Below are 27536 nucleotides of genomic sequence, written 5' to 3'. Positions count from 1 at the left end.
TTACTAACCAATCAGAAGACACGCTGTAATTGTGTATGCTGGAGCAAACAAATTACAATTTAGTTATTTAATTTATTGATTTCCTTCTTGAGTTATCGCATTCACAAGATTTTCAGAAGACTTGACCTCTGACCTTAACCCTTCAGGTTGATGCTACTGCAATTCAAATCCAGCTGAGATTTTTAGTAGATACACCTTTGGCATCAATTTGAAACTCTTATATCGCCTCGTTCTCCAGTTACAGCATTGACAAACATGGGCGTCAACGGCACCCACACCTCCAGCTAATGACAACGGTCCGAGAGCCTTTTACGGCTGATGGGTAAAAGTGATAGATGTGTTTTTGTTCCTTTGTTGCCACAAAGTCTTGTAGCTAAAAGAATTTGTGACTGAGGGGACGATCTTTACATTGTTGAGGTATTTTTTCCTGTTTTTTTTTTTTTTTTTTGGCAGATAAAATGCACATGCAAAATGTGACCTCTGCCTTAAAAAGTACCAGCAAACAATGCTACAGCTGCCACTGTTAATGGAAGAGATGCTATCAGTACCAACCTGCTTTGCAATGAGGTAAAGTCACTACATTTAGAAGTCCTGCCCTCTCATGTTAAGTTTATTTCACCCCTAAACTGAGAGTAGCTTTTTCACTTATTGTAATATTACTAATACTTAAAGTAAAATATACTTATTTTACTTTATTGTATTTATTTCAGATTAGTTTTTACCTAATTAATTTTTCATACTGTATTATATGTAAGTTATATGCCCTTCTACATAATTCATATATGTTTGTTGTGAACTTTGAACTGCTATAACAAAGGAGTTTTCCCACCAAAACAAAATATATCTTACCTCTTCTTTTCTTTATCTGAAATGTACAGTAAGCTACATGGACAGTATAATCAACATGTGCAAAGAATTGTGAATGCTGGTATCTCAAAGTACAATAAAAAGTTATTTTTTTAAATAGGTAACATTGTAACATAAGAAATTATTTATATTGTGGATATTTTGTAACGTAACAAGTACTCTTAAAAGTAACATTACCCAGCACTGGTAACTAGCTCATTAAATTAAAGAATTACAAAAGAGCCAGTGCACTTAAGAATGTAAGCAGAAGAAGTGTACTGATACAAGTTTTCAAGAACAAGGATGATGTGCAAAACTGTTGTAGCTATAGAGGGATAACGCTGAAGCTAGGTTAAGATCAGAATTCATGAGTATTGGTGAAAAAGTATAAAGAAGGTCAAAAGGAGTTACACAGTGTTCTTGCTGATCTAGAGAAAGCATATGATGCCAAGAGAATGGCAGAGAGGGTGGTGCTGGACATGTATTGCTGGACAGTAAGACAGCGGTGAGGTGTGGGGTGGGAATGACAGATGGGTTCAGAGTGGGGATGGGATTACACTGGGGATGACACTGCCTGACAGTTGAGGTCAGGCAGGAATTTCCTTGACTATGATGTTATGATCTGTGGTGAGAGTAGGGAGCAGATGGAAGAGAGCCTGGAGAGGTGGAGGTATTCTCTGGAGAGAAGAGGAATGAAAGAAAGACAGGATATGTGTGTGTGACTGAGAGGGAAACGGGTGAAAAAGTGAAGGAGACAATTTTAAATACCCGGGGTCAACCATCCAAAGCAACGGACACTGCACAAGAGAGGTGAAGAAGAGAGTGCAGGTGGGGTGGGTGGAGAAGAGTGGAGGGGGTGATTTGTGATAGAAGGATAGCATGAAGTGTAAAAGGGAAGGTTTACAAGATGGTAGTGAGACCTGTTATGATGTATTTTTTGGAGATGGCGGCACTGACAAAAAGACAGGCAGAGCTAAATATACGGGATGGACAAGATTAGAGAAGACCGACAAACTTAGCGAGGAACGGTTGTGATGGTTTGGATATGTGCCGACAGGAGGGATGGTGGATATATTGGACAAAGGATGTTTAATATGGAACTGCCAGGCAGGAGGAAACCAGGAAGACCACAGAGAAGAGATTCATGGATGAAGTGAAGGAGGATATGAAAAGGGCTGGTGTGGCAGAGGAGGATGGTTGGGATAGAATGAGATGGAAGCAGACGATCAGCTGTGGTGACCCCTAAAGGGAGCAGCCAAAAGAAGAAGAGGTTTAAGTACACTTCCTCCAGTAACTGTTATTTGCTTTCCAACTTTAAATTAGGCACAGGCACACAATCTCCTTTGACAACACACACAAACACACACGCGGTTTGCAATCACATGCAGATGTAGACACACACACACACACATCGCTCATGCCTCAAATGTGATGACATCTCCCCCTCACTCGGCCTTGTCGCTTGTCCTTTGAGGACACCGGATGCTAATTTGAAACAGGAAGCTGGTGTTTCCACAGAAGTTTCAAAGAGCTGTCACAGCAAATACCTCTTAGATAAAATACACCCCTCAATGCTGACCACAGTTTCCCTTGCCACATCACCGTCATTCATAATCCCAGGAAACCCCAAGGTACAATCAAGTATTTGTATGCCTCATTGTTTGCAGCGTAGCATGTAAAATCAGATTTTGTGGTAAATGGCAGACAAAAAGGTTTAGGATGAAAGAAGAGTTGTGAGATTACATAGATGCCTCAACAATATTTAGATGCAAAATACTGAGGTGCGCAAGAAGACGGGCAGACAAACTACTGGTGAGATGTGGTGAATTTTTTTTCTTTTTTCCTTTCAGTATTTTAACGGCAAAAACTACGGGGCTTACAAGTCTGCAAGCTTCCACATCAGTTTTTATGGGTATTTGATTTCCTGAAAGTCTGATTAAATCATAAATGCTTTTTTAAACACTCGTGGAAACATTATAGCTCAACACAAACACAGTAGGTGCCTGATTTGCACTCCCCCCCCCCATTTTTTCCATCTTTAGGAGATACAGTCTGAATGAAAGATTTATTATTGAAGAAAATAGACTGTTTTTAGACTTTTGAAGATTTACATCAACCCATATATATCAGCTAACCAATATATCCATCTACTCCTAATACACATATGCTCACACAGGCCACACTTCATTCACTCCTCGACTTGGTACGGCCATCAAACCGCCCAGAGTTTAGTGGACACGTCAAGGCATAATTAAAAAGGAGACAGAGAAAGCTAAACAAATTACACCAAAGGAATGAAACCACAAAACATAACCCTGGCAGTGTAGGTCTGTCTTCAAGTTAAAACAGATTACATTTCATGGCAAGCTGGTGGTTTTGAAACTGGTTACACTGGAGCCACGTTTATATATACTTTGTTTAGGGTTCTAGCAACTTCTCTGATACAGCTTTCATATCTTCCAAAGGTCAGTATGGCTAATTATTTAGCCTGAGTATGTAAAAAGTGTGGCAGAGAAGAGCTGAGTTTATCAGCATCCAACAATGCTATATTTTAAGGGCTTCACGCACACAAACTTGCAAATTAATGCATACCCCTAATGCCTTTATTTTAGAGAATATGTGTAAAATAAGCAGAAAATTTTTCTTTCACTCACCTGGTTTCCTGGAAGAGGAGCTGTTCTTTTTGTTCTCCTTGTAAACCAGCTGTTTTATCCATAGTGTTGGAGCAGTTATCTCTGCAGCGACAGAATGACAAGTTCTAGACAAATAGCTTTCACACATTTAGGTGATCTCGAGAAAATTTTACACACAGCCGTGCTTTATTTAACCTCACCAGTAGCTACTTATTTGAAAAGCAACATGCACAGCCAAGCTTTGCCCACAAAACCAAAGCTAAAATTGCATCCAAGATCCCAGTTTTTCCAAAAATATCAAATGTATCATTTGGTATTTTAACATCTGGCCTTTTCCATTTGATGTAATGGTGCATTCTTAAGACATGGGATGTAAGCACACAAAGGAGCAATGCTGTCAGCTGCCTTTAAACCTATTAGTCATTATAAATATACCGTATGCACACTAATTATCTAAGCGACTGTGTAGGAGTTATTGAGGAGGCTTACCATCACCCTCAGGGGGGACATGAGTCTCCATGGTGGGTGTGGGCTTGGAGCCATCATCTGGGTTAAGGGTGAGAAAGAAACGGAAAGAGACTACTATTATTGAGGTTAATACAATCTACTCTCCAGAACTGTTGAATGGTTGGGATTTGCACATGGCCCGGCCAAGACAGACAGACAGACAGACAGACTGAATAATATAGAAAGGAGAGAGAGAGAGAGAGACAAACACCCACATGTGGTCCTGCACACATGCATCAATAAATCATCCTCACACCAACATGATCAGCTGCACATTTAGCACACTCACTCACACTCGCAGTGTAAACCACACACCCAGACACTCACATGAGGAGGACACCGCTCCTCAGGACAAATGCAGTGCAGATGTAGCATCAGAAAGCTGCATCCACAGTTAATGCAAAGAGGTGAAACTGTCTGTGTCGTCATTCTTAATTGTCAAATTATGTTGTAATGTATCGCTAGGAAGTAGGTCAACTGGTTAGTCCGCCCAAAAATGTTTGTTTTTGGTGAGATCTCAAGTTCCTTGAATGCATTAAAATTTGGAAATAATATACTCATGGATGTCCAGGGAATTTACCAAAGTGAATTCGGTGATGGTCTCATCGTTAGTTTACAATCACGTCACGCTGGAAAATTACTCCTTCACACCTTGGTTAAGTAGAAGGATATATAACAAAACCAGTTTAAAATGGAATCACACGAGTTTTTACAAAAATAATACGAGGTCATTTATTCTCCCAAGCGGATACGCATCACTCAAGCATCATCCTCGGGGCAAACTTTTATGTCTTCAAAACACATGAAGTACTAGATAATTAACTGTCTCGGACACTAAAAGAAAAAACACTAATAAGCCACAGAAGAATCTAATTAAGCAATATTTTCCTCTTTTTTTCCTTTCATAAAATATGCCAGTGTAGAAGGAGACTTCGAAGTTGTCGTGACTCCCTTGTTTTTGGCAGATGCAAATATGCAGCTCACTTTAACTACTAACCAAAACTACAAGTAATAAAATTGAAGATCACAGTATAAACGTTTATTCTTATTCATTACAGTTAAACACTGGTAAAATATTTGTGTCTCTGCTCCCACACTGAGGGCCAAATAAACTGCTGTCTTCAGTTTTCTTGGTAAATTATTAACTAAATATTTGACTTTCCTCCCTTAAACACAGTAAATTCTGGCAATGCTAAAGTTCATATGGGTATAACAAAAATACAACAATTTAACTGCAAAAACTAAAAACATTTCAAGTCCGTTTTTTTACATTTATAGATGTGATTATAAAGTTTTGCAACTCTGCCTATTAAAGATTCAAGAATGCTTTCTGGAAGTCGCCCTCTGTTATCACATGAAGACTTTTGAGTTTGCTATGTAGCCCACAATCGCACACTGTTTCAAAGTGGCAGGTGAGCAAAGCTTTTATTGGCGAGGTGAAAATACTCCTGCATTTCAATTCACTGTGACCATGTGCACAGTGCACACCTAATCTTTTCCCTCTGTGCAATATAGTAGACCTCCATGCTGTCAGTCAGATCCTATCAAGGCAAATTCAAACCCTGTGAATGATGAGCTTGGTCGTGACTGTCATTTGCTGCCTTTGGATGAAAATTTCTGTCAAAACCTGCTGTTTGGTCTCAGGAGCCAGAGCCCCAGCTCTCATTCTCCACTATACTCTGCAGTGACGTAGAAGTTGATAGTTTGCTCCCTACAAAAGTCTAAAGTCCATGTTTATATACCCCTTGCAGTTAGAGTAGAACTGATTTCTAAAAACTGCAGTTGCATTGAAAGTAACCCAGGGGCACCAAAGAGGGTGACCTTGTAGGGAAAACTGGTAAAATTTAAAGTAGCTAAGCTTTTAGGTAGAGTTGCAAAACTTTAAAGGATCTCATGTAATGCTGTGAATTGAACTGCCTAGAATACTCACCCACATGTGGTATTGTAGCATCTGGAAAATTCCTTGGGAAATAATTCAATCAAAAGCAAACAACAGAGAAACTTTGATTGGAGATAAACACTAATGTTAAGTTCTTAAATCAGATGACATGTCAGTAATGTTAAAGAACCTGAGGTCAAACTGACCTATTCAGGTTGAACTGTAAATAAAATGCAGTAGTCACTGGGTCGGTCTTGGTGTAAACCCAGGTGAAACAAAGAATGAGCAGCAGCGTTTTTGTTTTGTTTATTAAATATCTCTCTTAATTTACCATATATGAGAAGTCTATGTGTAAACCCTGCTAGAGTGTGATAAGCATGTCAAAATAACCTGTAACTTACTGCAATTGTCAAGTGGTGTGAAACTGCATCGGCAGAGAAGCTTCGAGAGACTGCCCACTTTTTTTCAGTTTAAAGAAATTCCTTAAGATCTGTTTTCTGTGAGATTTCTGAAGCAAAGACCGATTTTTAGAGGCTCAGTAGAAAGTCTCCTCAGTGTTTCTTTAATTTCTTGAATTAATTCTATAATGTTCCATATTTTATCATTCCTGGAGGGTGGGGAAAAAAGCATAACTTGAGCAAAACCAGTCAAGATTTTGGACAGATTTGTTAAAACTGCTATGGTTAAAGATGAACTGTCACTTGAGGGATGCATTAGACAGTGGTGCATATATTTGAGATCTTTATAATAAATTCAGCATCATTTGCATCTTATAAAAGGGGGGAAACATCTCTTGGTGTTGTTTTTAGATTCCCTTTAACAGTGAAGGCCAGTACGTGTAAGTTTGTGTTCTTCACAAATGTTGACTTTGCATGGATCACATGGAGTAAAATCAGGTCAAAACACTTTTAGGGTACATGCACACATAACAGCAGATCACAACTCACCTTTTCTATCTGTGTTTGGTGGCCCTGGTGGCTTATCAGTTACTGACCCTGGGAAGAGGAAGAAACAGTGTAAACCAAAGACTAGACAGTAACAGCCAGTAAAGTTAAATTTAAAGGATTTGTCTTCAAAACTGTTTTTTTTTTGTTTGTTTTTTTTGAGCTGGTAAAATAAAATAAAAAATTACCAACTTACAGCAAGTAAATATGTTTTTATTTCTTTTAAAACAGTCGACACAGGAAACATCAGAAAAACCAGCACTCCTACTGATTACCCAATCCACTGGTGTCTCTTCTTTTGGTTAGGTGGACGAGTACATATTGTTAGTACTATGCATAATTTTAATACAGACCAACGCAAAACTGAATGATCTGCTTCATCTGTGGAAATTAAACATGAAAGATTCCAAGTTCTAAATGCCATTCTTGTTTGGTGCATGCAGGTATTTGGTGTCATGCGTTGGATGCACGGAGGGCAGGGCAAAATTAAATGGTGCAACCAATTACAATAGAAGAGAAAAATGGGAGATTCTATTTTAAGTTAAAGCAACTAGAAGGAAATTTACTACCTGACAATCCACTTGTCCCAGCATGAGTTCCCATAAATTCACGGAAGTTTCCTGCAAATGTATGCGAGATGATTGATTTGGGTCACAGTAGACAGGCGCATCTGAGCATGTCAAAGGTTATTTGATTGGGAAGGTATAGTAAGGGGCAGATGAGCTGGGCATGTACTGTTAAACTTTAGTATCCGGAGACACCAGTGGGTTTATTGTGCCCAGATTCAGGCACCAGTGTCATACATACCTTTGCAAGAAACAATGAAGATATCGGATCTTATCCAGGACAGAAAGGAGACAGGTAGAAATTGTGTTGTGCAATAAACTACATTTCAGGATTTTAAAAAGAGTGTATTTAAACACGATTACACGAGAATGCACTTTCCAACCTTTGCTAAGTGTAACTGCTTTTAATTAATCTGTTATCTAGACTCAAGTGTCAACTTTATTAGTGCAACTCGCTGGTATCTACAGACTGTGAAGCCATTTGAGTGCATTGTCATGTTCAAGAAACCAGTTCAAGATGATCTGAGCTCTGTGACATGGCACATTAATGCTTTGGAAGCAGCCATCAGGAGATGGTTAGACTGTGGCCATAAGGGGATTTATATGGTCAGCAAAAATAATTAAGAGAGGGTGTGGCATTTAAACTATGGTACCAAGTACCAGTTAGTACCAAGGGGCCTAAAGTGAGCCAACAAAATATCCCCAGCACTTACACAAATAGGGAAGAAGGACTCTTTTATGTTGTTTAGACCAAATTCTGACCCTATTATCTAAATGTCGAAGCAGAAATCAAGCAACACTTTTCCAATCTTCTGTATGAATTAGTCTGTTTCCTATCTTTCCAGGCTGACAGGAATTGCACCGAGTGTGGGCTTCTGCTGCTGTGGCACATTTGCTTCAAGGTTAAAGGTGTTGTACATTCAGAGATGTTCTTCTGCATACCTTTGCTGTAACAGCAGGTTATCTGAATTACTGCTTTCTTATCAGCTTGAAGCGGTCTGGTCATTCTCTTGTGACCTCTGGCATCAACAAGGCCTAGAGAATTGCCACTAAGTGGATATTTGTTCTTTTTCAGACTATTACCTGTAAAGCCAAGAGATGGTTGTGCCAGAAGTTTCAGAAATCCTCAGACTAGCCCATCTGACACAAACAAAATCACCTTTCTGCTTAATTCTGATGCTTCTTTTTAACATCAGCCAGTCATTTTGACCATGACTACACGTCTATATTCACTGAATTGCTACCATGTGAGTATACTGTATATCTAACAAAATGGCCAATCAGTGTATTTTGTATTTTTGGATTGTCAGAATGTCGTAGTTAAAGATATCATCCAAACTGACATCTTCACATTGCTTATTTTGTCAAACCAATCATCCAGAACAGATTTATGTCATATATGAACAGTAAAGCTCCAAATCCTGTAAGTTAAGGAACAGAACAAGCAAATAGGATTTGGTGCAGCTCTGTTTTGGAGCAAATTCATTTTTTGCACCAAAATAAATTCATTTCAGTCTAATGTCTCTCCCTGAGTTGGCTTACAGGGGTGAAGTAAAAAATGTTTTGCAAACATTGCAAAGTGATGATGTTTGAGGAAACAGAGCCTCACGGAAAAAAGCACCAAGAATTTTCTGCAGCGTTAAACACAGAAAAGTCACAAAACTTTCAGGACCACATGTTTTGTGTGGCTGCACAAATTAATTTGCTGTCACTTTCTGTTGTGAAGGGTGAACTGAAAAATGAAGTATATGCGCCATTAAAAAACACATCTGGTGCAGAGAACAATAGAGCAAAAAAATTATAATTAGAGCTACTTTGTCATAGCATACCTTCATAAATTGGAAAATCAGTAAGGTGAGGTTTTATTGTTGTAACGGGTGGATGGAAGTATGATCAATTTGTGAAGTTTTCTTCAAAGCATCAAACAGAAAAATGTGGCACAAGTTAGAGAGACAGAAAAGAGAAAGCACAGCAGATTAGGCAGATAGAGATCGATCAAGGAACTGAAGAGAAAAAGAAAAGGGGAGGTTTGGTTGGGGGTGCTTTGTCTGCTGAGCAGTTTCAGAGGGGCATGCGACCACTTTCACCGCACTTTCCACACAAAATTTGCACCATATGCTCTAGTGGCTTTGCAATCCAGCTCTGGCAAAGATCGCTGTGTATTATCTTCTGAGAGAAAATGATGGTGATTATCATAAAGTGTTCCCATCCAGGATGAGTGTGCAGAGCCCTGTTTGCTCTCTCTCCTCCAGCCTGCTGAGAGCACTTAGAGGTGGGGGGAGAGTTTGAGTGCCGAGAGGCCCCTGCATGTATGGCCATTAGCCTTCTCGTTGACCTTGCACCTGCTGTAAGCCACATGACATTTAATACACATGTGCCCATAGAATGGCTCGACATTTACAGACAGACCTTTTGTAACTGTCATCCAAATGCTGTGTTCACTCTTTATCCTCCATCAGGACTGGCAGGCTTCCTGAACATCATTTATAAGTTTAACTCTACCTCGGATGTGTCCAGTAGTATCCTAAAATTATATAAAGCCTTTGAAAAAGAATTATTGCCAGATGTTTTTTGAATTATGAAAACTAGTTCACTTCCTAAAATGATTGACTGGCCCCAAAACCCAGCGACTTGGCTTCCAAGCACGCTTGCCTGCAAGATCCAGCAAACATAGCCACCACTATCATGTCTAAAAGCTTATTTTTCTGTTTTTCATACCGACAAGGAATTGTCAGGAAACATCCAACCAACTCGGATGCTTTGGTCATGCAGACTGTTAAAAATACTCCGAAGTAGAGCTGTTCAGGTAACACAAATAATTAACCATCACTCGTATGTGCGGTAATACAACAGATGTTTTAAGATGATTTGGAAAAGCTCCTCATCAACAGGTTACCAACTTGATTCCCCCCTATTTAGTACCTGAACACACTGGGGTCCTGTTGTGCACAGAGGAGCCACTCACTGGCTTGCCATCACTGGTAACACACCAGCAGTAACCGGTCAGAGTATGGCACTGGACCTGCAGAGGCAAGACACATGGAAGAGGTAAAACACATGAGAGTGTAAATAAAGAACAGGGGGTGGACTTTTCTGTCAGTGAAGAAAAAGCTCAATTTTGGGGTGATCTGAAGAGGGCGGGTACACATGAGACTAATGGAAAGAGAAAGATGAAGCGTGAAAGATTTAAAAGGGAAGGAAAAGGCCGCGGATGATTGGATACGGACCTGGGCAAATGTTCCATCTTCATTGCATTCTGGGATGAACATGGACTCTGAAGACTGAGGTCTTCTGGCTTGCTCCAGAGCCTGGTTCCTCTCAACACGACACTTGGACTGTCCTGCATCTGAAACGTATTGAAAGGACCTTCTGTTCTCAAACACTGCATACAAACCTCCAGCACTGTTTTTATGTACTGAAGACACATGTTCTGTGCCAGTAACACTCTGCTCACACCTGTAAATACAGACACAGTTTACTGCTGTGCCTTGCTCAAGGGCATGTTTTGACAGGATGGGAAAACAAACATAATTTTATTACTTTCTTCTCAGTTTTGATTTTTAATCTGACCCTTAAAACACTTAATCAAACTTTCAGCGTGTGGTTTTTCACAAATCTGAAAAAAAAAGCTCCAACCATAATAAACCTGCAGGTAGCTCAACTCTAGAGGAGGCAGAGACTTTTTAACAGTCTTCAAAAATACTAAAACAACACATTCCTCAACACTGACCACTGCTAGTGCCAGATGTAGGCTATGGATACTTCATTGTTAGTGCTGAGGAGTGCGTCATGTACTCTACATGGATATTTGGAAATGTCAGTGGAAACTGTTCGTGCAGCACCGATGAGCTTGTCCTGCTCTCGGGGCACAGAGATGGAGGTGGCTTTAAAGGTCAGAGAATGAAGTGGGCTTCACACCAGCTGTTCACTGGTTCAAACTCCCGTCAGCGACTACTGTTTTTATTGCACTCAAAAATCCTGTGGACCTGAGTTCATGTTCAACCGTTCATGTATACACAGTCACACCAGGGAGCTGACCAGTCGACCACGGTCCTCCACTTTTAACAAATATTTTTCCTGGATAAATAAAAGTTTGAAAAAGTCATCTCTGGACCTGAGTAGAGACAGACATGATGTCTCCTTTAAGCATAAAAGACTGACAGGGCCAAAATAGGGTGGTGATGTCACTGAGCAGGACAGCAATGCATGAATTTATAAATGAGACTTGTATTGTAGAGAAAATGCAGATAGAATATTGTAGTGAGACATAAAAGCAACCCCAAAATCCAACCTGAATACGTCTGATTTATGTAAATGTAAAAGAAAGTCGAGCCCAGCAGTCGTTTGCAGGTTGTCGTCTCGTGCTTGTTAGCTGTAACAAAGCTGAAACGCAGTGTATGGACACAGACAAATCTCCCTTTGAGAGACTTTGAATGATGACCTCATGCATAATGTGTTGATTTTAAAGCTAAATAATGAATAAGCAGGTCTGCCGGTTGAATCAGCCACAGCTTTGTGCTTGTTGTTGTTTGCGGTTGTTTGTTGTACTTGTTAGCAATTTATAAGCCTCGTATTCAAATTAATCTGTTGTGTTTAATCTGAATCTCACGCACATTTCAACCAGACTTTGCCTGGCTTTGTCGTTGTAAACAAGGATTGGTTCACAAACTGCCTGCCTAAATAAAGCAGCATTTTCATTACAACAGAACAGGCCTGCTGCATCTGCAAAGACTGCGTGAGCTTTGCCCAGCTTTCCTTCCCTTGGCACAACACTGGTATTATGAAACAAAGCCACATATTACCACACAAAGGGAGTCAGATTCACTCCAAAAATGGATTTAGTCGTACTGCTGTTTTTCTAATGGATAGAAGGGGGTCTGGAAAAAAGGGGGCTACGATGCCCGATTCCAATCTTGACTTTAGACCTATCAATCTCTGCCGTTGCTGGGTGGCTGGCATCCAGAGACTGAGGAAGTGTGTGAGCCTGGTCTGTAAAAACTTACATAGCTACAGAAACTACAGAAAATTAAAGACATCTTCTCATTTAGTTCCACTTTTCCCAGACTTTGAGTTGTGGCCACAGGCTGCAGTTACTTAAATATGCTATTTAAGATTCTAATAAATTAATTTTATTGCTTTTTTCATTTTTATTTTATTGCTTTTTCAGTGGCCATATTAGGTTATGATGAATTCTAAAACTGCATTTTAGGTTGTGTGCGGTGTTTAAGGTGTCACAGTTCTTACCTTTGAGCTCCACGTCTCTCCCTTCAGATATAGCAGTTGGTGCTAGAGCCACTGGCAACACCCAGTTTTTACCTGAATGACAAAAAGGTCACAGAGTCTGTGTGGTTTTGGCTGTTGATGCTCTTTTTTGTACTCTTTCAGGTACTATTTAGAGTCGAGTACAATACAAAATCTCTGCACACCTTAATGAGCAACAGGTGTGACAAGGAAAACTTAAATAAACTTAAACTAAATTAAAATCTATTAGAATATTTCAAAGTATCAAAAATCTAAAAGTACAAATCCAGCTGTATTGTTTTGACATTTCAGACCAATGCAAACTATCTACCATGGCAATGCTATAGTACACCATGTGTTTTTAGGGTGATTTTCTTTTTGATCCATTTCCTCTCCAGCCCTAGATACAGATTCAGAAAATGAGCAAAGCATCAGTATAGGTAGGCCAAGTTAACCTCAACTGCAATCCCACAGGTCAGCTAATCTTAGTACAGAGTCAGTTCTTTTATCCAACCTAAAGTTGCTATGCACCTGCAAGCTGCTTTGCAACCAACCTTCATCCCAACACCTCTCATTAGTGCTGTGTCTGACTTATTATTGTACCTGTTGTGTGCCCGTTGATGTATGTAAATGCATGTATGACTTTTACTCATAGCTGTGGACTGTTATGTGTGAGAAATGGATTGTGTAAACACAGACATCAGGAAAACATTCATGTAAACATCATCACTTTTTACATTTATAAAAAAACCAGATGAATCCTACATCTCAATTTTCTTGAATGCACCCTGAAAATAGCTCCGTGTATCTGCACAGAGTTGACCAGAGTTTAGCTCTCACCTCGACACCGGCCTCTGTGTGCTAATGTGAGTGTCTTATCTTTGCAGCGCGCCTTCTGCAATTCACAGTTGCTGTCATAGCTCCGCCCGTCTGAACCACACACCGGCTTCCCCGTCCGTGAGCAGGTGATCCCACAGTCCCTGTCTCTGTCTCCAATCAGCCACTGCAACAACAAATACAGCCACATGTTAACATAACACTGGTGCAATACACATTTAACTAACTTCAGATTTTATATAACGGGACAGACACATTTTGAGATTAGGGACTTTGGAACTTTTTTGTCATCCCTTGAAAAATTGGTTTGTTCTTACTTTTTGGCGTCTTCTCTTTCTAGCTCCCCTATGTTAGAACAAAGGCAGCATTCAGCTGAATCTGAGGTTATGCCAAACTAACGTACAAATTGGACTCACGGGTCACTTGCCTATTTTGCTCAAAACATTTCTGTTTTCTCAAACACTTGTCAGCTGCTGCCTTGCTTCTTTTCTTTTTTTTTTTTTTAAGCCGACGTGACAAGATTGTTTTGCACTGAAGCTTGACCTAGAGGCTAATTTATGTAATTGATCTTTGGCTGAAGACAGGTTCAACCTTGATTAAGTTTCAAAGTAGCCAAACCACACTCTCCAATAGGAATCTTTCTTCCCCTCTCCCAAGATCACTCATGATCTATTAGTGAGTCAATTATACTGTACTGTTGGAACACGGCCTTCTTTCTGACAGCAGTAATGGTCCTTGGCATTACAGCTGCCTCAGATATATTTAAGCTCTAAAGGATTTCAGGGAGTACAAACTTTGCCAGAAAGATGGAGTTTTGTGTTAGTGAGTGGAGAGAGTAGGTGTGTACTGAGCAGCAACAGAGTCCTCTGCTATGAGAAGTGTCCCAGTTGTGTACCTGAGCCAACTCTTGTTGAAATTATTTTCAGTATTCCAACATGAAAACACAAGAAGCAACTGTGTCATCTCGCTAGTGATGATTATGCTTTTTTTTATTCTAAACATGTGTTTTATAAAAGGTAAAAAAAAACAAAAAGAAAATAAAAATATCCTGCAGATTAAAACTTTTATCAAATGTGTTTCATACCCAAGGTCTCAAAAGTGACTAGAAGAGATCTAGTTGAATCCAACAGAGCATCAAGAGCAGGTACTTTACCAAAAAAAGGACACAGTTTTCCAACCTTCACTTGCCAACTCATATCAGACAATCTGAGGCCATTTGCGAAGTGATCTACATTGAGCTTTCATGCTTCTCTCATTGTAACCTCCCCCCCACCCCCTCCTGGCCCCAGCCTCCAACTTCAAAACTTTTTTTTTTTTAATTATTTTGAAAAACATTAAAAAATGTTGCTTGGAGACAGATTTTCTCTGAACGTCTAATCAGAAAGACATGAGGGTACATTGTAACTAGGCCAAATTTCTGATGTCATGAATGAGCTGGTAGACAACTGGATCTCATATACACACCAGACGTTTTCATCAAACATACTCTAAACTCCTCTGTGGCTTTGAATTAGTGTTACTCTTGTTATCAAGGAGTGAGAACCCAACACAATCATCATCTCTGAAGTCTGTAACTTTCTGTTTATTCTGCCTTTAAAAAAACAAGAAACTGCCAGTACAATCAGACTTGAAATATTTTCTATTGACAACAGCTTCCTAGGAATTTTGACTTATGTATACCTTAACCTTAATCTATTCTAGATGGCCTGTATTTGTAGCGCTTTACTAGTCCCAAAGGACCCCAAAGCGTTTTACACAACCAGTCATCCCCCCATTCACACACTGGTGATGGCAGCTACATTGTAGCCACAGCCACCCTGGGGCACTGACAGAGGCGAGGCTGCCGGACACTGGCGCCACCGGGCCCTCTGACCACCACCAGTAGGCAACGGGTGAAGTGTCTTGCCCACGGACACAACGACCGAGACTGTCCAAGCCGGGGCTCGAACCGGCAACCTTCTGATTACAAGGCGAACTCCCAACTCTTGAGCCACGATCGCCCCTAGATCGCCCTCTAGAGGTCGTTTTACTATACACTAAAGTCTACACTAAAAGAATTTTTCATGTGATGTACATCTCATTTCTTTATATTTTGCAAGGGAAATGGGAAAGATGCAGCAATTTACTAATGCATATTGGAAATTCAGTAAACAGAAGATGCATCAATGGATTAATTGTGTCATCTCACTAGTGGTGATTAAGCAATTTTTTAAATTCTAAACACAAAACCAAGGTATGTAGTCATGCCAGCAGCTCTGTAAACCCATTTTTTGCTGGAAGTAGTTGGGGTTTTTTAATTTTACTTGTCCACATTGAGTCCACTCGAGGGACGCATACTTAGCTGGTGCACTTAATGTATTTGAACTGTGCAGACACGTTTGCAAAGCAAAGCTTGGAATGCCATTAGGTTTGCATGTCATAGACCACAGTTTGTGACCTTATTGTGGTGCTTGACAAAAAAGGGGTATAAATGAGATATTATAGTAAATCCAGGGAATGATTAATATCCATGCAAACTATTGCAATCAATCAGTTTGCTGTGGTGGTTAAAAAAATAGGCATCCCTTGACACATGCTGGTATAACCTGAAGCATCACTTCAGCCACAGTGGCAAAATACTCTTGCTACTTGAATTTTATATTCTTTGTCATATTCTGGCTGATATTTCGTTCTTTTTAGTGACCTGGAGAGAAAACGGGATTTTAACTTGTTATAACCTGCAGCACAAAGCCAAAACGCGGTGAGTAAAATGAGACGCAGGTCAGAAAATCATCCATTTGCAGTCTCTGTGGTTTTTTTACTTTACAAATACCAAACGATCGTTGCCAGCGCTGACAGCCGTGACAGTCAAAAACATTAATTTTTTAAATCTCAACATTTGAATCCAAAACTGAGTCCCAAATTCAAAAAGCAAATTATCTGCCAAGTGGTGATTTAATATCACCAGTATCCAATGCAAATGAACTAGTTTCAAGACTACATGGCTCTTTTTTTTTTATTTATAATAGTGACGACTATTGAGTTTTTCTGGCTTTTTTTTTTCTTTTACAATCATTTTACTCCACTGCAAAATATGTAACGGTGCACAAAAAAATCACCTTTTATTACTAAATGTGACATTAATTAGATTGTTTGGACATTTTTTAGACTTACTATCATGGAAATAATCCTACATTTAGATACTTCATTATCTGCAAAGATAATTGGATTTTTCTTGAAATATAAAAAGATACTCGACATTATTAGCTAGATAAATCAGAAGCCAAAGTAAATGTCCTGAAACTGGAAGGTAACAGATTTAACCCCTCAAAAACATTGTCTTGTATTGAACGTCTGAACAAAGGCAGAAATGTTAAGTTTAATGTTGATTCTTCCCATATAGAAGAACCTTAATACGACAAGGTAAAGTAAAATTTAAACAAAGGGATTACTACTTCGGCGAGACACAAATACAGATTGCCATGCTGTAAAAATACCCCTAAAACAAGGCAGAGAGTTTAACCTGATTCCAGGCTTGGCACTGAACCGTCACAGAGAAGCTCTTGTCAGATAGTGCAGAGTGAAACTAAATCATGACGTACCTCTTTAGGAGAGCGTGCAGACAGGGAGAAAAACGTGGCACATCATTCCAAGTTTTAACTTGCGTGTCTTCCTCTTGGCTTTGGTCAAGGACAGCAATTATTCAGTAATTGGAAAAAAGCATGTATCTGCATTATATCACGTTTTATTTCCAGGCTAACCAGACATATGACTATTATTCATTATCCAGGTAGAGAGCGACCATGTCAACTTTCTTTTTAAGCATTAGCAGAGGAGAGAGCAGTTACTTGTTTCTTCCACAGGAGAAATGATTAAAAATAGTCAACTAGCCTGAGCCAAACGACTGTGGATGGAAAGCAGTTTGTCTGTGTGGTGAACTGTTAAACTGGTACATCACCATCCAAAACAAACCATTTTTAAAAAGTGATTTAGCTCTATCCGACTTCTTCTCCAGGTTATGAGCCAAAGAGTCCGGCCTCTGCCCACAGACTGACCTGTCCTCCCCTTCACTGACTCACAAACTTACTCTACCTCCACTGTCATAATAAAGCATTGGGACAGCATTGTCTGGTAGGTGGAAATAAACACTTCTACCATGTCTCCCACAGTTCTTACTCATACCGTCCCACCCAAACACTCGCCTCTGGTAAAGGTGAAACAGACACTCAAGGAGATCATGAAAAGTTTCCCAATTTATAGTTGAGAGTACTTTTAATAAATGGAAGATTTTTTTTAATAAAGTACTTTAAAAGGGTAGGAAAGCATTACTCAAGCAGTCACTGGAACATTTTACCCATTGTTTAGCTTTCAATGTGACAGCATATAAATTTATCAAGTGTGAGTTATTGTTCTGTATGTTTCAAGTAGTACTCTTGAAATTCTAAGATAAACTAAAAGCACATCACAGAGAGCAATGTTGTGATGTGTTCTTTCTCTTAGAGCTTTATCTGCATCACAGCGGTGTCTTCACAGTAACCTGTTAAGTAGTTTGTGAAATATATTCCTGGAAAGTTAACATAAGGTATGTAACAGCACCGATCAGGCCAAACATTTAAATAGCTGACAGGTAATGGTCCCGATGCAGTGTAAAGTCCTGCTCGGAAACCATTAGTCCAGACATTCACTAACTTTAAAAACTCCCCGCATACCGATCTGATCAAGCATCTACTGGATGCACCAGAACAGGCCTGCAAACACTGGGACCCAAAGGAAACATCATCAGTTAACTTGTCAGAGTGACTTGAAATGATTGATACCACTCTCTTGTCTCTGCGCCATGAAGCCTCAGCCAGCAGCTGACTCGTTACTGATGAAATCCTTTTGATAAGTTTTGTACTTTGTTTCCTTTTAAATTAATATTAATTACTGTTTCACAGAACCCTGAAACGCATAACTATATTTGGTAAAGAAATGTTCAAGAGGGCTGTGCAAAACAAAATCTTGACCCAACCCTTATTTTTTTATATATATATTTTTGCTAGGAAAATCAGAAATAGGTGCAAAGGTTTACTGAAACGTGCAAACTGTTTCAATAAATCTGTATAAAAACAGACATTGAACAACTCTAACAAGCCTCATTTCCTTTTACGCAGTGTTCAGGAATAGTTCTTCAGGCTTTTTGAAGGACATTTCAAAACTCTTCTTTGAATGCTGGCTACCTTTTCTTACATTCTGTCAAGAAGTTGAGTTCTGGGCCCTGGAAAAGTCAATCCTTCACTTCAACTGTTCCAAGGTATACTTTTACTGCACTGTCAGTGTGTTTGGGATCATAGTCACGCTGACACTGGTTCACACCATAAAATCTGTGCCTTTTTTATGCTTGAATGATTCACAGATCAGTTTGTAAGTGGCTTAACAAACTCAAAATACATTCCTCTGAAAATGGACTGGACTGGCTGAAAAAGCAGCCAATGTCCAAAAGTGTCTGGCTCCTTGGAAACAAAATATAAAGAAATGAGGTTCAGCTCATTTCTGCACTACTGCAAATTAAAACAACCACCTGAAAAATATCTAGCTTAACAGAGAATGATGAGTCAAACCCTTTGGAAAGAAGATCAAGTAGTCTGTAGCATGCTAAACTCGTTCCAATCTAATCTGAATACTCTGCTTTCTTTCACAGTAACATCTCAAACTGCGTCTTAAGGACACTCTGCAGCGGCTCTGATTTTGATTCCTCCACATTTGTCTCACTATAAACAATGTGAATGTGCTCCACATTTAAATACTGCGAAAAAAGCAGTTAATGTTACTTACTTCTTTACTTTAGCACTAGACAAAATTTCTGCCTTCTTAATCTTTCCTTTACTCTCTGGCTTACTGACTATTATCTGAGCTGACCTGAAGTGATAAACCCCACCCATCACACAGCCTGAAGAAGTTAAAAAACAAACATTTAGAGTTATTTTCAGTCACTCCCTGACCCAGGACTATGTGACAGTGATCAGCTGATACAGTATAAACCAGGCTGACAGGACCTGGCATTATCTCCTGAGGAGAAACAGCCCCAACTGTTAGGCCCGTAATGGCTGACACTCCATAATCACAGCCAAACAAACACATCTACATTAAACAGGCTAACATATAACTGGAGCTGTTAACGAACAAGCATAAGTCAAAGTAACATTAATTACATAAATCTTAATTACCTAAACATTATAGTGTAACAGGCAACACTCAAGGATTTATAGAGCCACATCCCCAAACAACATAATGGAGTGAAATAACGTAACTTTAACAACCACTCAGAGGCACTTTCTTTAATGTCCAAACAGTAGAACTAAAAGAAATGCATATTTTATAAATCTCGTTACACTATGAAGATGCGAGATCCTGCTTTTCCTGATGGACCACCAAAGAGATGAGGTGAAAGATTAGCTGGAGGTAAAACACCAGGGGAGTTACACGATGGTTTGGTACTGATATCTTGACCGGGAAACAATGAGCATTGACATTCTCACATTTAACAAGCCACATTCCGCCAACACACACAAGTACACAAGCTCACACACGCATCGAAGTCAGAATAACACAGATCCCCGAGCCCTCTCTCCACCACTCGTAAAATAAGTGAAATGCAACCCCCATTGTGCAACCATTACAGCATTAGCAAAATGGTCTTTTTTACCATCACTGGCAGCTAGTCTGTTCCACTGGAAAAAGAAGAAAAATATGATTAGAAAATGATCATTTTTATAAAGAGTAAAAAGTTGGCTATGTGAGACAGAACCAAGGTGGTAGTTAATATGCAGATCACATCTACAATAAGTGTTTTTAATTTGGTAGAACTAATTTCTTTGGACAGATTAGGAGTATTAAAAAAAGCGTTAACACAACATAAACGGTTGATCCCGTTTTCACCTTTATCAGGTAATACTTTAATGGGGAACAGACTTGCTGAAGTTTTGTTGAACAGCAACTTAGCTGATTTATTTCCCAGATTTATCAGAGCTGGGATGACGTAAATGAAGTAAAAGCTGCACAGCACAACATGAGCTGCGTGCTTACTGTATTTTATTTATAGCTTTTATTCTCAGTTATGGTATGTGCCTTAGTGAGTGCACCACCAAAATCTTTGGACTCAAAGTGAACAGTTTAAAAAACAAAAGATCTAAAAAGAAACAGAGATGTTGTCTTTTTAATTCCTTGGGTTTGTCTTCCTTGTCATAAACTGGCGCCTGCATTACCCAAATATAACCCAGCTTTCAACAGTTGCATCCAGAAATTTGTGGTGTTATGGCTGGAAGCAGCTGGACAGGAAGTTTCACAGATCTTAAACTTCACTTCTTTCTCTACATATTGTTTCTCGTATTGTTTCATCTTTTTGTAACTTATCAGACCAAGCTGCACTGATTAGTGACCTGAGGACAAGACTTTTTTGTTTTTGTTTTTCACAGTACTATCTCCCAAGTATTGCAAACCCTCTCAGAGGAAAATATTAACTCATAGATAGCACCATGAAACTTCCCATCTAATTACTTACATTAAGAGAATTATTTCTTGCATGACAAAGTTGTTTTTAAATACACTATTTCCTAAATATGTGTTAATTTGCACAGATTTTCATTCATAAATACATATTTATATGTCTTTATATATTTCCTGATATTAATTAGAGAGATTATTTTTCAGTCCAGTTTTTGGGATTTTATTCGGTGACAGAATAATTTATTTTTGCAGGGTCATTATCTTTCTAAATATGTGCTTATCATGTGGTTCCACTTCAGTAAAAGGAAAAAAAAACAATAGACAACATCTAGTAAGATAAGATATGAAGGCAGTCAAAGCAGAATATGTTCACATTATTTAAAAAAAAAAAATTAAAACTATTCAAGTTCAACAAACAACAACAAAAAGCTGAGTGCTTGTTTTTAAAGGAAAAGAGGTTAAAAATCTAAATGAAATAGTTTATCTTTGAAAACTGACTTCTGCATGACTTGAGGAGCTAACGTTTAACTAGCGAACTTACTGGTATGGCTGCTTGGTTCATCATGATCAGCTGTGGTATATTTTTAATACCTACTGAAACAATGACTTGTGGTGTTTGTGTGTTATGTGGAAGATTGCATAAAAATTCAGCTTTTTTGTATTTGTTTAACACCCTTCATGAGCTGCCAAGAGAGATAAAGTTTCAAACCTGCAGCCAGGCGTTCCAGTAAGCAAGACGTTGTACTTGAGCCCGATGTTACACTTGGAAGTCACTGCCTGTAATGCTGTTACTGTTCAAACTGAGAAATATAGCATACCGGTCCATTGAAGACATTTAATACTCGTGCGTGCTTTGAAATTTTTACTGCCAACGGTCTGCAGAAAATTTGTAGTGCTGACATTTTTAAAGACATTTCACTGTGATTAGGCATCATTGACATCAGCTTTCTTATGTGTTTTCCAGAAAATTTCCTGATGTTAATTAGAGATGATATTTTCCAGAGCTGTTTTTGGAGAGCCATTTATTCCATCACAGAACAGAAGGTGATACGCTGGTTATGTCGCTGTCAAAGCTGCCTTGGTTATTAATACTTGCGAACATAAATATGTTGCAATCATGCACAGAAAGCATATTTTGGATGTTTGGCTGTTTAGTCTGTGTAGAACTTGAGCCAGCATAATACAAATACAGGCTCCAATATGGTTGCAATTATACAGCACAGTGGTCCAAATTTCGCCAGCTTCACTGATTCTTTTTCTCTGATTGAAACACACAGTAGTCAATAATCCAAACTCTTTACTTGGAAAAGCCCACGGCCTCTTTTTTTTAAACAAGGGATGACCTCAGCTCTTACCCTGATAGCATAAGAGATGTTTAAATCAGATTAACTAACAGCACCATGCACCTTAACATGAATGACATCACTGCTTCTACAGAAAAGGCTTTTGCGTGCACAGATGGATTCATTACAGCCTGGTCCGCATCGGTGCACGTGTGTGAGCGCAAAACAGCGAGAGGGAGATCTGTGTGCCAGCTTCACGCTAACGTGTGATGGGCTCATTATAGCCTCCGGGCATAACAACAACAACAACAAACAATACAACAACACCAACGCATATATAAAGACATACATGCATGGCTATCTAATGCATCCCTGTGTCATTAATCATCAGGTGTTTTGGCATTCCCTCACTGGGAAATAAGTGGATTAGTCAAATGGAGGAAAAGGAGGATGAAAGTGAGCCAACCACAGAGGTAACAAGCCAATGAAAGTTGTCCACCAAAGACAGAGCTAATTGTGTACGGTTGTGGGCTTTTAACGGGCAGAGGTAATCACTTTTGTCCGATAATTAGCATTTAGTTTTCAGGAAATCTATAAAGTGAATGCCATCTGTCATGCTGTTTGAATTAACACACAGTGTTTTAAAAAAAGTGTAGAAAAAAAAGGAATGTATTAAAAGCTACATCATTCTTTTTAACTTAACTCTGTATTGAGAAAGGAGAACCAGCTGACTAAATAAAAAAGCTCGAGACACAATTTTAGCATTTTAAATTTTCTTTCCCACTTTTTTGGTGTGGAAGCTTTTAAAGAAGGTGGACAATTTTCACACAGGAGGCATAAGGTCTGTGAGCCATCCACAGCAGGAAGAAATGACTGGGCATGAACTATTATATGCCCTGTTATTGTAGTGGATCTTCATATTCAGCAAGGCCAGAGTTTCATACAATGGGGTCAGTAACGTTTCCTTGTGGTTAACCTCCTAAGACCCGAACTCTTTCATGGCATGCATTTTTAATTTCTCTTTGCTATTTTATTTGGTATTTACAATTGAGTAATGATGTACATAACTCTTTATTTGGTGTCTGAACACAGCAGCATTTTTCCTGGGTACAAAAACAAAATGAGAAACAACAATTGTGCCACTTTGATCAATATGGCTCATTTGAAAGCCATTTAAAAGAGCAAAATTTAGTATTGTGGTCTAGACAACCCAAAATGTGATGTCCCCATACGTGGACACCAGGTCCTAGGAGGTTAAAACACCTGAATTTATTTTTTCTGCTGATAAAACTGTATGATGTCAATAAGAGTGGACATAACCCACATACATCCAGAGTAGTCAATCTGAAGCAAGTTTCCTTAAAGGTAAAGCCACCCTTCACACAGGCCTACAGCGACAATCTGGCAACCACCTGTCACTAGTGAAAAATATGTATTCCTTGACGAGCTGGCAACAGTTGCTAGAAGTTGCAAAGTGAACGTAGTAGCACAGAAAACCTCCCTATATTTGTTTGTTAGCAGACATTGATGACTGAAGGTGAACGTGCTCAGTTCCTGGTTTTCTATCACACTTAAGTTTGATACACTTAACTTTAAGTTTTATTACTGCTTGACTATTCCTTTGCAAGTGTTTGCATACAGGTGGGCATCTTCCATTCAAATAAAAGGCTACTGTGGTGACCAAAGTAATCACAAAGTGGGTTTTGCACCTTCTTTGCGACCTTCAGCAACCACTCGCCAACCGGTTACCAGTGATGGGAATAATGGCGTTACAAGTAATGGCGTTACTTTTTTCAGTAGCAAGTAATCTAACTAATTACTATTTCTATCGTTACAATGCCATTACTGTTAGTGACAAGAAAATTCGGTGCGGTTGCGTTACTATTTTTCAACAAACAGACGGTTGAAGCTGTCTTTAGCTTACCACATCTTATATCAGTTGCATGGAAGTAGCTGTAAGTAATCTGGGCGCTACAGCTTTAAGCAGCTGCCCGACGATCACTTTTTGGCACAACACCTGGAGCTAAGGGGGCAAAACAATCGCATGACTGCTGCTGTTTGACTGAGGAAGAATAAAGTAGTCGTGGTAAGCCAATGACATGACCGCTTTAAGATGACAAAGCAACAAGGTGATATATACCAGTTTTTAAATTGTCCTGATAGGCCACGTAAAACCAGAGTCATGATAAACAATATATATGCGGCGTTTTTCCTCAATAGTTTCGTCACGTTTACTGTCTAAGGACAGAGCTAGCAAGCACTCTCTGCTTATGACCAAAAAACCCCAAAAAACAAGAAACAGCCCTTTCGTGTTGGTGTAAAAGTGCACCATGTTGACCAATCAAAAATGATATGGCAATATGACTTTTGGCTGTTTAGGAAGAGGGGGAAGTTTGAGGAGTGACGGCGAGAGAAAGAGAGCAGAAAAAGAGAGAGAGGGAGTTTTGACATGTGAGAGATTTGTCACGTTTGGCGTGTTTGGAGTGTGTAGTTAATGTGTTGTCTTGTGTAATTATTGTGTAGTGTTGTGGATAGTTTTGTGTTGTGTGTCAGAACAATGATGTGACTGCTGTCTCCAGGTAGAAAAAGGAGTGATACACCTTTTCTGGAGTGGCACAAATAATTTGTGTGGCATCTTATTGAATGCAGAACAGCTGATTGTTCTGTAAATAGTTTGAAATGGTTAAAAAAAAAAGGGTAAAAGGTAAATGGCTGCAAATAACTTTGTTGTTTGCAAAACTTGTGCGTATGATTTTAAAATTGACAATTTTTATTTGCATTTAAAGTTATGAAATATGATTCAATAAACATGTTTGTGGTTGTTACAGTAAAAAATATAACTTTTTCTACTCGGATTTTATGTTTTTTGTCTGATTTTAGATCAATTGTGTTAATACAGTATGCCAAAATGAAAACATGACTGTAAATTCTGACACGTGAGGTTGTGCTGAAAAGGATGATACCAAACAAGGCAAATAAATAGTTTTTAAATGTGAAATGTAGAGGTCAAATAAATCAAAAGTAGTTAAAAATGGCCAATTATACCCTGGACCCCATGGTTAAACTTTTTTTTTTTAAAGTAACGCAATAGTTACTTTTCAAGTAATTACTTACTTTTAGAATCTTGTAACTCAGTTACTAACTCAATTACTTTTTTGAACTATAATTAGTTACTTTTTCAAAGTAATTGCTGCTGGTTACATACACATAGTTGCCAAGAATCACCAACTGGTTTCCTAAATGAAACCCAACTGGAAAAGAACTAAAACAAAAGTTATTCTGGAGAGTCCAAGAATAAAAAAATATGGAGTTCAAATTAATCATAATTGTTCCCCTTTAAACTGTAGCACCTCCCCCTTTGTTTCCTTTAGTTTTGGAAAATTTTCTTGTAGAAAAGCTGCAGAGCAATGAGGTAAAGACTGAAAGCAACTTGAATACAAACACTGAATCCAATAACCTTTGCAGGCAGATGAAGTTTCTGCCTCCGCCTAAGAACCAAAACAAAGAAAACCTGCGACTTTACTGTTAACATGTGTTATAAATGGAAAAATAGTCCTGATTCATTCATCATGAGCAACTGCGTTCTGATTACTGTTGTTAATCTATTAATATGAAAATCTAGTTTATCCAGTAAATAAAGAGTTGACGACCACACCATCCTGAAATCAGATTTCCCCTTGATGATGGCCAGGACATAAACACGTGATTAATGAATGTTGAAAACATCCTTATTTTTTCTTTTGAAGTGGTATGAAGAAATCTAAATCAAAGTATAAGTAAGGAGGAGGAGGGGGAACATGTTCTTCCTTTTCGGAAATGGCTCTAAATCTGATTAACAACATTCCTTGTTTGTCACTAATGCTACATCCTGGCTAAAGAACAGTCAGCTGTCTCTGCTGTTCCCAGGAAGCGTGTGTATGTGTGTGTGTGTGCCCGTCACCCATTACAATAGGTTCCATGTCGCCATTGCATACTAACGCTGAGACCACACACTCACTTAAATCAAAGGAAACTTAAATATGAGGCAGAGCAGAAGCTAATCTGCTGAACCAGTTTGATAGGGAAGAGGAAGTGTTTCTGCCATCCTGATAATCAAAAGGATTACAGAGAGCCATAACTCTTTCAACAAGCAGTAGTCCTCTCAAACAAGAGTCTGTGTTTGTCACTATAAGGCCAAATTTACATAGAGTAAGTTCCCATAGTGGGATAGATTGCATAAATGCAAACCAAAATGATCACGAGGATCTGCAAAAGAAAAGCGAGGTTGAATTAAGTAGCAGCGATCCGTGAGTGGAGCACACTGGCCTGATTCTTGGAACAGACTTAAGGCTGCTTTTCATTATACTGATTAGAACGCCATGAAATTGAGCATGAAATGTATCTGATGATCATGCAGGCATGAGAGGGAATTGACATATGAAAGCAATTTTATTGGTCACTTGTTGAGTCACTATTAAAGCAATCTGTTAGCGTCAGATGGAGCCTAGGTGTGCAGTCACATGAGATCTTGGCTTATGAGTGTCAAAATCAGAGGTTTCCATAAAAGTTTGTTAAACCATTTGTAATGGATCATTTTAATCATGTGGGATTCGTGAATGGTGTTACCCAAGGTCATTCTTATGTACGTATGTTTCTAACATAAATTAAATCTATTTTTTTTGCTTAATCTTCAAGTGACTAGATAAGATCATTGATGTCACCAGAAAAATAATTATATTCTGCCGCAATATCCATCCATTCATTCTCTTCTGCTAAGATAGCCATCCCAGCTGTCTTTGGGCAAGAGGCAGGGTACACCCTGGACGGGTCGCCAATCTGTCGCAGAGCTAACACATAGAGAAGAACAGGTATTCACACTCACACCTATGGGCAATTTAGAATTACCAATTAACTCAGTCCCACTAACTGTATGTCTTTGGACAGTGGGAGGAAGTCGGAGTACTGTGCAGACATGGTGAGATCATGCAAACTCCACACAGAAAAACCCTGAACTGATGGTGGAATTGAATGCAGGACCTTCTTGTTGTGAGGCTAACCACTGCACCACCGTTTCCCTGCTGTTTTATTTTTATTTTCCTGAAATTTTTTTTCAGGACAGTTAGATAAGGCCATTTATTTATTTATTTTTTAATATTAGAGAAAATGATTCTACCATAATTTTCCACCTCTAATCGCTACATTGTAATGTTTTGCAGCGAACTATGGCTAAGTCATTCTTGCATAAAAATAATTTAACCTTAACTACAACAATATTTTAAAATATCTGTCATTAATAAAGTATGGTATACATATATACAGCAATTTGGAGTATTCATATATGTCTTTATGGTGTTGTT

General features: G+C 38.8%; 2 protein-coding genes across 11 annotated transcripts in view; one reads left to right on the top strand and one right to left on the bottom strand.

Moving 5' to 3' along the window:
- Positions 1-27536, top strand: part of ccdc177 (coiled-coil domain containing 177) — a 75084-nt gene that overhangs the window by 27848 nt on the left and 19700 nt on the right. The window lies entirely within an intron of this gene.
- The window catches only part of smoc1 (SPARC related modular calcium binding 1), a 57904-nt gene that overhangs the window by 23397 nt on the left and 6971 nt on the right, over positions 1-27536 (bottom strand). For 4 of the 10 annotated variants that reach the window (XM_005934043.3, XM_005934045.3, XM_005934042.3 and 1 more), the window contains exons 2-9: positions 13457-13619; positions 12620-12691; positions 10603-10721; positions 10298-10397; positions 7379-7429; positions 6813-6860; positions 3969-4061; positions 3501-3581 (exon numbers count right to left, since the gene is read on the bottom strand). In XM_005934043.3, coding sequence (XP_005934105.1) covers positions 3501-3581; positions 3969-4061; positions 6813-6860; positions 7379-7429; positions 10298-10397; positions 10603-10721; positions 12620-12691; positions 13457-13619 — 727 coding nt within the window. The remainder of the gene's footprint in view (positions 1-3500; positions 3582-3968; positions 4062-6812; positions 6861-7378; positions 7430-10297; positions 10398-10602; positions 10722-12619; positions 12692-13456; positions 13620-27536) is intronic. The other 6 variants (XM_042225598.1, XM_005934044.3, XM_005934046.3 and 3 more) reach the window with 5 other exon arrangements.

This window comes from Haplochromis burtoni, unplaced genomic scaffold, assembly GCF_018398535.1.
Source record: "Haplochromis burtoni strain Fernald_Lab_line unplaced genomic scaffold, NCSU_Asbu1 Contig_176, whole genome shotgun sequence".
Taxonomy (NCBI): Eukaryota; Metazoa; Chordata; class Actinopteri; order Cichliformes; family Cichlidae; genus Haplochromis; species Haplochromis burtoni.
The sequence above is the reverse complement of the archived record's forward strand: the minus strand, read 5'-3'. Positions and strand labels throughout refer to the sequence as shown.